Source organism: Fusarium flagelliforme, assembly GCF_020744385.1.
Source record: "Fusarium flagelliforme strain FIESC 12 MPI-CAGE-AA-0113 chromosome Unknown B0J16scaffold_7, whole genome shotgun sequence".
Lineage (NCBI taxonomy): Eukaryota > Fungi > Ascomycota > Sordariomycetes > Hypocreales > Nectriaceae > Fusarium > Fusarium flagelliforme.
In genome coordinates this window covers 2,440,353-2,453,777 of record NW_025763509.1, presented here as the reverse complement: position 1 = coordinate 2,453,777, position 13,425 = coordinate 2,440,353, and the positions used below count along the sequence as shown (strand labels likewise).

The window sequence follows — 13,425 nt, the reverse complement described above, 5'->3', positions numbered from 1 at the left end:
GGCAAATGGCCACAGATCTTGCTTATATAGCTGCAAAGGGGCTGGGCATGTTCTTTATAAAGTGGCTAAACCACTCAACTCCTGGAGCCCCGTGGGGAAAGCCCATGGAATATCCGTAGCTGGATCATTGGTTGAATAGGATATGCTAAAGTAATTGCTTAGCCCACGGAAGCCGACAGTCGGGAATTCCGCCCCCCCCCCCCCCGTGGGGCATACTGATTATCAAAAAGAAAAACAGTACTTTATCTCTCAGCACAGATTGTGAGATATTGATGTATTTCATACTCATCATGTGTGTATTAAGGGGTCCCAAACGTGATAGAACATGTCGCATTGTCTGTTGAGCATTAGCCTTCACTCCAAGGTCGCCCTTCCATTATCCGGCCAAGAATCTGCCGACTCGGAAGACCCGATAGTTTTCCCCATGGGGAGATGAATCTTGCCACTACATCGGCTTATCCATGCCCCACAAGCCCTCGGACATTCAAGGGAATAGCATGAGTAACATGACGTATACTCACCCGATTTGGCCTACTGCGTGATAACTACATCGGACTTCTCTCCGGAGTATGATTTAAGGATCAGATATAGTGTCAGCCGGGAATTCCGAAATATCGATCCGGCCTTCGGTATTTCGAAATGTTATTCCAATCGGTAAGAAGTCTTTGTTCCTGTGGCGCTCAACGTCTTGTAACTATAAAGCTCATCTGTACCCGACACTCACCATTACATCAACAGTTGCATGAACTCCACCTTGTCTCGATCATTGTTCAACCAATATGGAATTTCAATCAATGCTCCCACGTCTCACCCTTGAGGAAAAGATTGGTCTACTATCTGGACGAGATTTTGATGGTCTAGCTGGCGTGGAACGTCTCGGAATTCCCCCAATCAGAGTATGTCAATTCTCTGATAACGAGGCTTTTTTTTTTTTATAAAGGGAAGATCACGGTTAACCTATGGTTCTAGGTTGCGAATTCTGTGAACGGAATTACACCGCACGATATTGAACTTGAAGTCACAACAGCTAGTTTTCCAAACACTACATGTTATGGTTCGACATTTGATGCCGAGCTCCTTGGCCGTATGGGTAAGGAACTGGCTGAGCAAACTCGCTTAAAGAGCGCGCAGCTTGTTCTTGGTCCCACTATCAACATACACCGCGATCCTCGTGGAGGTCGAAATTTTGAGTGCTTTAGCGAAGACCCTTTGCTCTCTGGCCAATTAGCTGGTGCCATTGTTAATGGTTTACATCAAGGTGGAGTGGGTTCGTGCGTGAAGCATTTCGTATGTAATGACGCTGAAACGTTACGGCACTACTACAACGTGAAACAATCGGTTAATAGCCGAACGCTAAGAGAAATTTATCTTGCTGCTTGGCAACATCTATTGAGAACTTCAGACCCAGAGGGCGTAATGACTGCGTAAGTTTGGTCCATTGATTGTCGTTATCAAGTCTAACGCAAAATAACAACAGGTACAACAAAGTCAACGGACAATTCTGCAGCTCGAATCGTGATCTAATAGAAGGGGTCTTAAGAGGAGATTGGGGATTCAAAGGCATGGTTATGTCAGACTGGTTTGGCGTCCATGATACAATCGGTCCAGTTAAAGCGGGACTTGACCTTGAGATGCCATTTCCGGTCTTTCGGGGTCCGAAACTCGTTGAGGCTGTCAAGTCTGGAGCGATAACTGAAGAAGAAATCGATTCAAGGGTAAAGATGATGCTCAAACTTCGTGACAGAACGAAGTCCTGCCACGGCCAAATGCCTGAAAGATCTGAGATTCGCGAGAATGCGAATCGCCTGGCTTGGGAGATCGCTACTGGTGGCATCGTGCTTCTTAAGAATGAGAACATGACACTTCCGCTATCCACAAAGACTTCTTCTCGGATAGCTCTTATTGGCGAATTTGCGCAAGACCCTGTCGTGGCTGGCGGAGGTAGTGCCTCTTGTATCCCGCAGTACCGACACACACCACTAGATGCATTGACGCAAGAATTCAATTCTGTCAAATTTGCTTCTGGTGTTCGTACACGTCGTCTTATTCCAATCGCTCTTGCGGATCAGTTGTTGTCATCAGATGGTCGATACGGAGTCGATGTCAAATATTACAATGGCAACTCTAGTGACCCAATCTTGACTGAGTTTATGGCAAAACCTCACGTCTTTATGTTAGGTCGATTCAAGAAAGGATTGCAAGTTCCGGGTTCTCATTTGGAGCTCACAACAAAGTTGACCCCGACGAGTAGCGGTGAACATACACTCGCAGTGAGGTGTACAGGCTCGTTTCAGCTGAGCGTCAACAATCAGGTTGTTTTGACAGGACCAGCCGCAGATGTCACACCAGAACAATTCATTTTCAACCCCATACTTCTGGAATCCCGAATACAAGTCAATTTGGATGCTGGAACTGCATATAATATCCGACTTGTTATGCAAGGTCCCGAGAAGCTTGTGATCGGCGAACCGACACCTTATTCCGCCACTCTTTGCTTCGAAGAGTACAGATCAGACCAAGAGGGCATCGCTGAGGCAGTGAAGCTTGCAGAAGAGTCAGATTTCAGCATCATTTACGCTGGCCGCAACGATCAATATGAATCTGAAGGTTATGACCTAGAAGATATTAAACTACCGGAAAATCAAACAGCATTGATCAAGGCGGTTGCTGCTGTATCCAGGAAGACAATCCTAGTATTACATTGCGGCAATCCGGTAGATGTCAGTTCTTTTATTGATGATACAGACGCTATAATAAACGCCCATTTCCCTGGTCAAGAAGGCGCCAGGGCAGTTGTCGATATTTTGACAGGGAAGGTTTGTCCAAGTGGGCGCCTTGCAACTACATGGTTCAAGAGTCTTGAAGATTGTCCTAGCTTCAAGAACTTCCCACCAAAGAAAGTGGCAAATGGAAGTATTCAAGTGGATTACGCTGAGGGGCTTGAAATTGGCTATCGTTGTTCCGACAGTCAAAATCGAGTGAGGTGGCCATTTGGCTTCGGATTATCCTACACTAGTTTTCGATACACTAGTCTGAATGCTGCTGTCGACATAACGTCCCCGACACCAAAAATCAGATGCTCTGTTAATGTACAGAATGTGGGAAATATGAGTAGCAAGGAGGCTGTTCAACTGTACATCAAACCAAGCAAGGAAACCACTGTCTGGAGACCCGAAAAAGAGCTCAAGGCATTTACTAAGATCTTCCTAGAACCAGGCAGTTCTATGGTTGTTTTATTGAATGTCGATCTTGAGATGGCTTGTAGTTATTGGGATGAGAAGAGGGTCGCTTGGAGAATGGAAGTGGGTACTTACACAGCTTGCATCGCAGATCAGGAAATGGACTTTACAGTCAATAACCAGTCATTTTGGAATCATCTTTAGGTTTAACTAGAAATTGATACTAAGTTATGTTAAGGTATTGGAATTTTGAGTGGTTTAATCATCTTCCTATACAGGTTGTATAGGCGTAACATAGCCGCTGACAAATCTGAGCTTTGATTCTTGCTGCACTTCCAGGGTAAGGAGCTGCTTGGTTATTCCATGCCCCGCATATGAACCGCTCTAATACAGACTGTAGATTTGGATCTTTCTTTTTTTTACTTCGTCCAACAGAGAGCCCGGCTATCACAGCTGCTGGTATCGGTATGAGATTGTAATAGTCTATCACCAAGAACTTTCTCAACGTTGTTCTGAATGATTGCGACAGGTTATTTAAGTCTGTTGATGAGATGACTTTTTTCCTGCGCGGTTACGTGGATGCTGCTTAACACAAAACCTCACGGGAGGTTAAACGATAAGACTATCGCAAAAAGACCGGCCCAACTGTTCTCGACACAGGTCTAGTCACACCTTATTGACGTGCCCCTCCTGCCTGATTGCTTGTCTCATCTTGAAGGCTCCGATCAGCATTCGGGCTCTTAAGCCCTGTGACTGGTTGAATGATTTCAACCCTGCATTCCAGCCAGTCTGGTCCATGTCTACCTTTGCCTTGACAAATAACATAGGGTAAGCATGAAGTGTTGGAGAGTACGGAGGTCTCCTTTCTCTATATAAAAGCCGACTACTAATCCGAGAGCAGATCATTAGTCTCTAGAGCTTTGGTAACGCGCTACGCATACATGATAAATGTTTTGTTCCCTGAGAGCCACCGCAGACTGGCTTTCCGAACCCAAGAGATGTATCAACAGCAGCACTCCGTGACTCAGGAACGAGAAAGTCTGTGACTAGTTTGCAGCCTCGTCAGCAAAAGATTCCACTTTGAGGGTGACAACGCCTGACCCCTGCCAGCTGAACGAGCGTTCTCCTCGCCAGTTCTTCTTCGTCTTGGTAAAGTCAGCGTTCCTGGTATGACCAAAGATGGTCACGATTCGCTCATAGCCATGAGGTCTGATAGTTCCAGAGCGAGCGCCGATAGTAATACTTCGGGTATTCTCCCACTGCTTTGCAATCTCGAAACCGACGTCCACGTGGGCATCAGTAATGCTTCATCAACATCCAACTGCGAGCCCTCGTCCAAGTACAGTCTTGTCAAGCTCTGGACGATGCGTTTCCTCTATTACAATCCTGAAACAATCCTCTCCTTACAGTCTAAAATTTGAGACCCAATGGTATCTTTTTTTTAGGAACAGGTCCTTCAAGATATAGACAAAACAACACCAATGACAATCACGCTTCCCCACCACTTGGCTTCTAGAGTTCAATAATCGCAGGTTTCTCTCCCCTTAACAATCGTTACACGCTCGACGGATGTCAGCCCTGCCTGTAAGCCTCGATCAGCCACCTGCCCTCGAGTTATGGACCTCTGGGTCGGCAATCCGTCAAGGAGATTTTATGGTTTCGCTAAATGTCCGCAGCTATCGTGTAAGCCTACGGGGGAAATGTCAATACAGGTCCGGGGCGATAGACCGTAATCATGCGTTAAGCTTTATGGCTGGCTTTGTATCTTGGTGGAGATGCAGTGCGGTTATTGAGTGCCTCGAGTTAGGCCAGGCGTTGATGGCGATGATGTTAGACGAGTGCATGTATGTCGTTCTCGACTTATGTTGGAGGAGCTGGCAGTTGCTTATTTGTTTAATTCCCATGGGAAACTATACATCAGTAATAGTTCTTGATAGAGCGGAAATGGTAACTTATGATTGGCTCTTTCTTGAAGATGTAGTGAGTGCTAGCGTGAGGGTGTGTCTTGGAATCTTTTAAGAGAAGAGTGGGATAAAGATATATGTAACTACCTGCACAACACTATTACGGTAACCTGGGCCAATGATCGTTGATCAGGCTTCGGGTGTCAAAATGCTGGCATTGAGAGTCAGCAGGTCTAGACTGGAAGAAACAATCGAAGACTCTTTTTTTAATTTTTCTTAAGCTTTTATTATCACTATGATCCGTGAACAAAGACCTGTTAAATTGTTTCCACTCCGCAGAAATTTAACGCTTCGTTGTACGCGAACTATCGGAAGAAGTCACAACGTATCGTCAACAAACTAATTCCACCTTCGATCAACCAAACTCCATCCCTTTGACGCTGACTGCGACAATAGGCCGGGAATTGACAGCCATGCGACTCCTCTACTCCTTAGACCAGCGTTCTCTTTTCCTGCCTCCTTCGAATTAATAAGATCAAGTATCCTCTACATAACCTTGCATTTCTACATTTCAAGAGCCCGAACAACCCTTATGTAGTAGTATTACAGTTAACTACTTGCCCATCGACTCCATTTACATCGGAATAGACGTTAACGGTAGCATATAGGCTGATTGAGGTTTTTTGAAAAGACAACCGCAATCTTGATAACCTGAACAACCACCTACATGACACTGTTAACTGCATTGCGGCGAATTCAACGTCGATGGCAAGCAGAGAACGTTAACCCTACTACATAAGGGTTGCTTGGGATCTTGATAATATGGTTGCAAGAGTATGAAGGTCAATGGTGGCGTGTGGGCAGGTTTAGGTTTCTGAGAAGCCAAATGACATCTCAATAATCTAAGCAAGCACCTACGGTCACCATTGACGACATTATGTGATTTGCACCATCGAGGCGCCACAGCCTCAGCAAGATTCAGTTGCTTCGTCGGTTGCTTCGAAGGCAGCACGAAGTGTCTGACACTCCGGAGTCGCTTCAGAAGATGGATCAAGAGAAGCGGGGTGATGATCGAGCAGTTGAAACCCATACACTCTCTCATGGATGGGACCTTTCAGGGACTTGAACCTTCATGACCCACACCATCCAGAAACCCATTCAACCGTGTTGGTGGCGGTTGAGGTGGGTGTGGCCACTAAACTCAGATTCGTTGGACCAATACAAGACAGGGCGTGACAGGGCAGGATAAGGAGAGATATGAGGACCCTCGCTAGGCAGTTGCTTATTTGGTAACCAAGCAAAGTCTAGACGGCATTTCAGTAAAGTGCTTCAAAATAATGAACGGGCAATCGCACCTTGATCAGCCCATGCAGCTGCCACCCCACTTTAGGAAGGGTTGATCAAGCGTCCTCTTCTTGTTCGCCAGTCCCACTGAGCTCATAAACTGCGAAATGAGGCAGCCCACGATAAATGACATTCGATATGTTTACATTGTAGAAATGCAAACCAGAGAAGGGATTGAAAATCTGGCTGTAGATGTTTCCAACACCAAGTAAACGATGGCTAGTACGGTTGGCTGGTTGTTCAGGGGCGCAGTGATACAGGTTGCGGAGTAGAGACGAGAGAAGTCCTGTCGGTCGACATCCGCTGTTTAGCTTCTGAAATAGAACTAAACAGCGGATGCTTTAAGGAGGAATCGCGGCGAAGAGTGAACCGAAGATATCGAGAGAAGAAAAAATGAGATGATAGAAGGTTCAAGTTCAAGTTATATATTCCCATCTCGTCAGAATGGTTGTCACTCGAATAGCTACCCCGCAATCCAGTATGAGCATTTACCGACTTCACTGTGATGCTCTGGTTGGTTTGACTTTGACACGCCCAAATTTATCTGCTTCTTATGGCCGGTCTTAGTACGGGTATGGGGTGTCTGAGACACTGTCTCTTGCGCGGAGAATTCTTGACATGTAGTCAGGACTACCTTGGCGTCCTTGAGGTAAGCCCGCTTAGTACGTAATTTGAACCTCATTGAGGGCCAAAAATTAAGATTCAAGCGACGGGCAGCGCTGGATCTCGGTTTAACGCGTTTGGGGATAAGAAATGGGTTCATGGTGGTGTGGAGGAGCAACACAGCAGGGACAACATCTTTGCATATCTCCGTCTATATCCACTAGTCGAGGTTTGAGCCGACGAATTGCATTACATGGGTAGTGAGTGGCTTCTCGACTAGAAGTTGCATAGTTCTGGACCTAGCGGGATCGTAATATCCCGAAGCTGCGGTATCAGCGGTAAGGTTAGATAACTAGGTCTGCAGGGTTTCCAAATGCATTCAAATTGTTCTGCTTATGGAAGTGATTATGTATACCGGAGCTGAATGGCAACAGAGAGTTCACGCTAGGTGCACCGTCATATTAGATGCGTTGAGGGAACAAGAGTAATGCGTCCAGTTGACGGGGAATGCTGAAGCTGGAGGATGGGGAAATTATTGGTGGACCTCTGGTATCGCAGAATCAACAGAGATGGGGCTTCTTGACCTGAGATCTGCACTCAAGTTGGCGAAATGCTCCGTCGCGCAGAAGAGTCGTGTTCCAGCCACATCAGTGACCCAATAAAAATCAACCGGAGCAAAATATCCATCGGAGTCCGGATATGTGACTGATTGTTGCAAGGGTACCCTGACGCCATCGGAGTCCGGCAGCCGAAACTAGCGTGAGAAATGTCGATGTCGCAACACGCTTCCATCCTCCTTCATCCGGAAAAGTAAAAGTTGAGACCGCCACCAATTTCCACAGCTTAGAAAACTGTACAGGAGCTGCGGCGGTGGAAAGTCTCTGCACCGATCACATATGCAAGAACAAAAGTTGAGCTGCACCTGGCGCTGAGACTGTGGGAAATTTATTTCCGGTTGACGCCGAGACTGGCTGTCCGCGTCCCCACGATCAATTGTGCGACACGGCCGTTGACGATACACCGACGTCATACAAATCTCAGCCACACATATTTCAGTGGGATCATTCCAACTGAACACTGTTCTGAAAGCGAAGAGATCAATGGCTGCTCCAACAAGACATGAATTTCCATCAGTGCCCATCAGCATGTTGAGCTACACCTAGGTATCCCTTTATCAATATGATCAAGGATACGTCCTCTGTGCCTTTCAAAAATTTAAAAACACCCAGATCCTTCTATCGCTATGAAGTTCGCGTACGCAGCAACTATTTCATCTAGATTGCTGTCAGATGAATGTGATGCTGATAGATAGGTGCTTGATCGTTGGGCAGGTCTTGGTATAGCACCCAATACTTTATTATCTTCTTCAGTCTGTTTGTTAGAGGCTACCCTATACATAGGTGGAGATGAGCTTTTCCAATATGAGTCGGCATTCACCTGTGATCTGGCTCTGATTTGTGCCCTCAAATTACGTTTCTTTTAATTTTGGATCGATTGGCGACGCTTGCTTTGACATTGGGCGTAACGCCGGTTTTTACGGATGTATTCGCAGTGAAGTCTTCTGGCCAATGAGGTTACTGTCGAGGCAACGTTTAACTTTCAACCAACTCTTTCGAGCAATGCAAATACCCCCACCGCAACAAGCTTCAGTGAGCATGCCCACTCATCAGCGTTTCCATCACCCCCGATGATATCTTCATCTAAAAATGGTTCCGCCGGACCTCCCCAGTCTTTTGTGTGTACTACCGGCCGCTTAGAAGGGAGTTTGGTGAGCACGGTTCACCAATCCACGGGTATTATATCGAATGACACCTGAAGAACATAAATGCCGAATGCTCCAAAATTGAATAACATTGGCCTGATTACCTGTTCCGGCATTAAAACGTCTGGGCATGCACCAACTAGGCTTTACATTTCAAGCCGTGTGAATGGTCCCTCGCTTGGTTGGGTGATTCCACACATTGCATGCCAGTCATCCTGTTTCAGGTCTCCTCGTACCTTGACAGGTGATGCAGGGTATGCATAAACAGATAACGATTGGGCGCCCTCCTCTTGCCTCGTCCTGCGCAGCAGTAAAACAATTATGTAACCTGTAATTACACAAACTACAAATACACAAGGTCTAATGAGAGTAGAAATATGAAGCATTGCAGTTTTAGACTTTCTCTACTATTTTATATAAACTACCTACCTTCCCTTCATCAATTGAAAATAAAATTCCTCTCTATACGACTTTTCCAGCTCAACTAAACAACCAATAAGATTGCCTCGATGGCTCAGTGGTAGAGCGTGTCACTAGTAATGACAAGGTCCACGGTTCGATCCCGTGTCGAGGCAAACATCTTCTTTTTTGTGCTTTTTAGAAAATGAATTGATATGTCGGCTCACCTGAGCTGCCATTACCTACGTACAATCCATGCCGCGGAGTGGAAGAAAATTAAAACTATACCCTAATATATATTACAGCGAAATATTCTCATTGGCTTGATGTTCACCGTGCTCGAGGCAATTTTCGACGACCAAGTGGGTGGCGTGGGTAAAGTTCGATCCGTCACAGTTGAAGACAAGTAGATTAAGATTGGTGCAGAAGGAGAATGACAACATACAGGGACTTGACCGATTCTCAGTTGTCCATATCAAAACTTTCAAGCCTTTGTTCTCGCCCTTGCGCTTTATAACAACGTAAGTCTCGGTGGATGAGATTTCATCGACAAACGGTTTGTGAAAATCGAGTAACAAACAAAAGTCACAATCAAACCGGTGACATCAAGCCATCTCAAGAACATCATCAAGGTCGATAGACGGCAATGAAGCCCAAGAAAGATACTCTTTCTAAAATAAATACCAAGATACAGGGCCTGGATTCAATTAATGTGGAACAATGACCGATTGTCGTGAATTCGACTCGACACAATGCCGAAGGTTCCTCCCGCGGTGGAAATTCCTCGTAGCACAAGAGAAATTAGGTTGGACTCGCTCAACTCGGCTCTCCACGACGAGGGCTGCACATTTCGTAAAGAAGATCACTTGTGCCGTAAGACGGAAGAGGTTGGAACCGTGGCTGGGAAGTATCTGATTCATTGGGCGTTGTAACACAGTTGACCGGACTGGCTGCGATGATATTTCGCCTGTCGCACTGCTCAGAAGAAAGTCATGTCAGAGATGCTCAAGATCAAGCCCCATTTACCCTCATGTATTCAGTTCGCAGGTTTCACATTTGCGATCAATTTGCCATTCATGAAGAGAGATTGGTAAGGATCATGTGGAAACTTTGAGCTCAGACATGGAGGTCAGAGTGGAACTCAAACAAAAAGCGGGCGAGATACTTGTTGAACTGGTAATCTAAACGGCGTCAGGAATGCTTCTGTTCCGACGTCGAGGCTTCAAAACTTCCTCTGATCAAGATATTTTCTGAAAGGACTTAGAAATAAACGCCAGACGATGTGAGGAACTGGCGTGACGGACTGGTGAATATCTCTGGTCGCTGCTCTCCTCCCAGAGAAGACTTCAGCCAGGTAGATCAAGATGTCACCCCAATAGCATACTACTACTACAAACTCCCTCGACTCACAATATCAGCAAGCTCTGGAGTGAGAATTCTTAGAATGCGAGGCCTTAGAAATGCCTCGCCCTGCCAAAACTATGGACCTGGCTGGTCTATTAAGCTAGTCTATGTCTTAGCTCTGCTGATAGATTGCCTATAGAGCGGTCAACGGGGATTAACAAGCGTTTTTGGTACCGAAATGTATTTGATTCTGTTGGATAGAATTTCCACTTATGTATCTTAAGTTAGCTCACAAGGAATATTTTGATAATAGTTATGATTATATAAAGAATGGAACTCAGCGTATTTTACTACTCATAGTTAGTCGTAGTAATACAATAATTTAACTTAGCAGATAAGCTACATATTGCTATCAGTATCAACTTCTGAGATATTAACGAAGGCAACTGATATAAGTCAAGCTCCCTACAGTATAGTACACCAGTGCTAACGCGTAGCCCCATATTGTAGCAAAAGATATTCCAAAGGCTTTCCTCCCCAGACCTGAGCTATGGTGAGCAATGTCGTGCCATGTGTGCTTCTTGCATTGGCATTGGCACCCTTCTCAAGCAATAGCTCAATAACGGCAGACTTTCCAGATTGTACAGCTCCGAAGAGTGCTGTCTGGCCGCGTTTATCTTTTGCTTCAATATTAGCACCCTTCTCAAGCAATAGCTCAATAACAGCAGACTTTCCAGATTGTACAGCTCCGAAGAGTGCTGTCTGGTCGTATTTATCTTTTGCTTCAATATCAGCACCCTTCTCAAGCAATAGCTTGATAACGACAGGTTCTCCAGATTGTACAGCTCCGAAGAGTGCTGTCTGGCCGCGTTTATCTTTTGCTTCAATATCAGCACCCTTCTCAAGCAAAAGCTTGATAACGGTAAGCCTTACACGAACTGCGGCTCCGAAGAGTGCTGTCTGACCGTTATTATCTTTTGCTTCGATGTTGGCACCCTTATCAAGCAACAGCTCAATAACTTCACAACTTCCCCAATTTGTAGCTACCATCAGTGCTGTCCTGTTGCTAATTTTACTTTTTGCTTCGATATCGATCCCTCTACCGCACAAAAGCCCTGTTACTTTTGCATTACCCTGATAAGCTGACACATGTAATAGTGTTTCACCCTTATATAACGAAGTAGGACTGACCCCTCGATCCAGAAGCATTTTGACCTCCCTGGCATTTCCTTGCCTGATTGTGTTAAATAGTTGGTTGGCGTCCAACGACCTTCTAAACGTGTAGCTCGTAAACAGGCCGTTGTGTTTCCTATTATAGGCATCTGCAGTTGCCTCATCCACAGTGGCAGTCTCAACACTTCTCTGTGGTGGAGCCCGTTGTCTTGGTGGAATGGATGCACGGTATCCCTCGTCAAACTGCACTTGAGAAGCTGGCTGGGAAGAAAGTGTGGAAATCTCCGTCGTGAGACTTTGTGCAACGCCATCGTCACCTATGGAGCTTCTTCTGGAAGATATTGTCGAGGGTCTATGGTCATTAGCTACTTCTTCTGAATTGAGAAATCTTCATACATACCGACTTTGTGTGCCAGATGCTGCAGCATCTGGAAATAAAGGCTGGATCCAAGCATGATCCATCGCCATGGCGAAGTTCAATCTCGTCCCCGGCACGGGCCTCAAGGTCTCGCGAATGAAAGCTTGACCGTCTTCGGTTACCCCATAATGACCCAAAAGAGCATGAGGGAAAGGCTCCCCCGAGTTTTGAGCAAACTGTATCGTAGAGGCAGGGGTTTGGAATGGAACCGCGTTTGTCAGTATGAAAAAGACAGTAATCCCCAAGGACCATAAATCTGCCTCTCGGTAGTCGCTAGAGGGTATGTCGGAACAGTTCAGATTGAAAAGCTCAGGCGCCATGTAGAGCATGGTGCCGACTGATGAAGTGGTGATGTTAGGACCACCACTGATCTTTTTGCTAATGCCGAAATCACCTAGCTTAACCCACCATGAACCTTGCCCATCCGGTTGTGGGTGGCTGTGGATCAAAATATTCTGTGGAATAAGTTAGCCATCTTCTCTTAAAACCACGTTCGTTGTTCGTACTTGAGGTTTGATGTCTCGGTGGGCAAATCCTTCTGTATGCATGGCTGCGATAGCTAACAGAAGCTGGCAGGTGATCTGACGACAATCTTCTTCAGGTAAGCCCTCATGTTTGCGAACGTAGTTGTATAAATCTCCTGCTGGAAAATATTCCATAGCAATGTATAGCTTGGTCGATGATGTGAACCATCCTAGCAGTTTCACAAAGTGTTTCGAATACTGCCATTATCAGTTTCAAAAATATAGAGACAAAATTAGACTAGGCAATGGCTAACATACCCTATCGTGGGAGAACTTCACGATAGCTCCGAGCTCGCTCTCGTAGCGTCGCTTTGAGTCACCTCTTTGCAATCGGATCTTCTTCACGGCGCGTTCAGTATAATGTCGACCGCCATCGACGCAAGTCTCGAGAATAACTTCGCTCTGGCCACCTTGGCCTATTGTGCGAATCTTCATCCAACGCTCGCGTCGTTGAGGAGCTGATGGAGGCGTGTCAGGATCATTGTGCAGGTGGACAGTGATATTATTGCCTTCGTAATCTGTTTTTAGTTTGTAGTCTCGAACAATTTCGGATAGGTTTTCGTCTATTGGATACTTCATTTCGAGATATAGCTGTCACCACGTCTTGAGTCGACTGGTGAGGTGGGCCAACAGGGAGCTACGCGACGCGGAGAAGGTGTCGAGGGTTGGAAATGGTTGTCCTGGGTCACCTGGTTTTTGACTGGTACAGGATCAGCTGCTACGCGTCATTTATTTTCCGTTGCATGCCTGCAGCTATGCTATTGTTATGTCTGTT

At 45.9% G+C, this 13,425-nt stretch overlaps 2 protein-coding genes and 1 non-coding gene across 3 annotated transcripts; 2 read left to right on the top strand and 1 right to left on the bottom strand.

Moving 5' to 3' along the window:
* Positions 1 to 681: 681 nt before the first annotated feature.
* B0J16DRAFT_405007 (thermostable beta-glucosidase B) lies at positions 682 to 3,383 on the top strand (the record flags this gene model as incomplete). The annotated part of the gene is made up of 3 exons (XM_046132851.1): positions 682 to 896; positions 970 to 1,424; positions 1,478 to 3,383. Exons 1-3 carry the CDS (start codon positions 780 to 782, stop codon positions 3,381 to 3,383), a joined length of 2,478 nt encoding a protein of 825 aa, XP_045979375.1. The 5' UTR covers positions 682 to 779.
* A 5,912-nt stretch (positions 3,384 to 9,295) lies between these two features.
* Positions 9,296 to 9,367, top strand: B0J16DRAFT_t293. The gene has a single exon. It is a non-coding gene; the product is annotated as a tRNA-Thr (tRNA).
* A 1,663-nt stretch (positions 9,368 to 11,030) lies between these two features.
* On the bottom strand, positions 11,031 to 13,297 carry B0J16DRAFT_292936 (kinase-like domain-containing protein). The gene is made up of 5 exons (XM_046124345.1): positions 12,909 to 13,297; positions 12,633 to 12,848; positions 12,109 to 12,581; positions 11,469 to 12,060; positions 11,031 to 11,410 (listed from the first exon to the last, which is right to left on the bottom strand). The coding sequence occupies exons 1-5, from the start codon at positions 13,227 to 13,229 to the stop codon at positions 11,084 to 11,086; spliced, it is 1,929 nt and encodes a 642-aa protein (XP_045979374.1). The 5' UTR covers positions 13,230 to 13,297; the 3' UTR covers positions 11,031 to 11,083.
* Between the last annotated feature and the right edge of the window lie 128 nt (positions 13,298 to 13,425).

Coding starts and splice junctions, on each gene's coding strand:
- B0J16DRAFT_292936 (XM_046124345.1), bottom strand. CDS start 13,229: ATGAAGTATCCAATAGACGAAAACCTATCCGAAATTGTTCGAGACTAC. Junction 12,849..12,908: donor TGAAGTTCTCCCACGATAGG/GTATGTTAGCCA, acceptor TGATAATGGCAG/TATTCGAAACACTTTGTGAA. Junction 12,061..12,108: donor GCATCTGGCACACAAAGTCG/GTATGTATGAAG, acceptor TAATGACCATAG/ACCCTCGACAATATCTTCCA.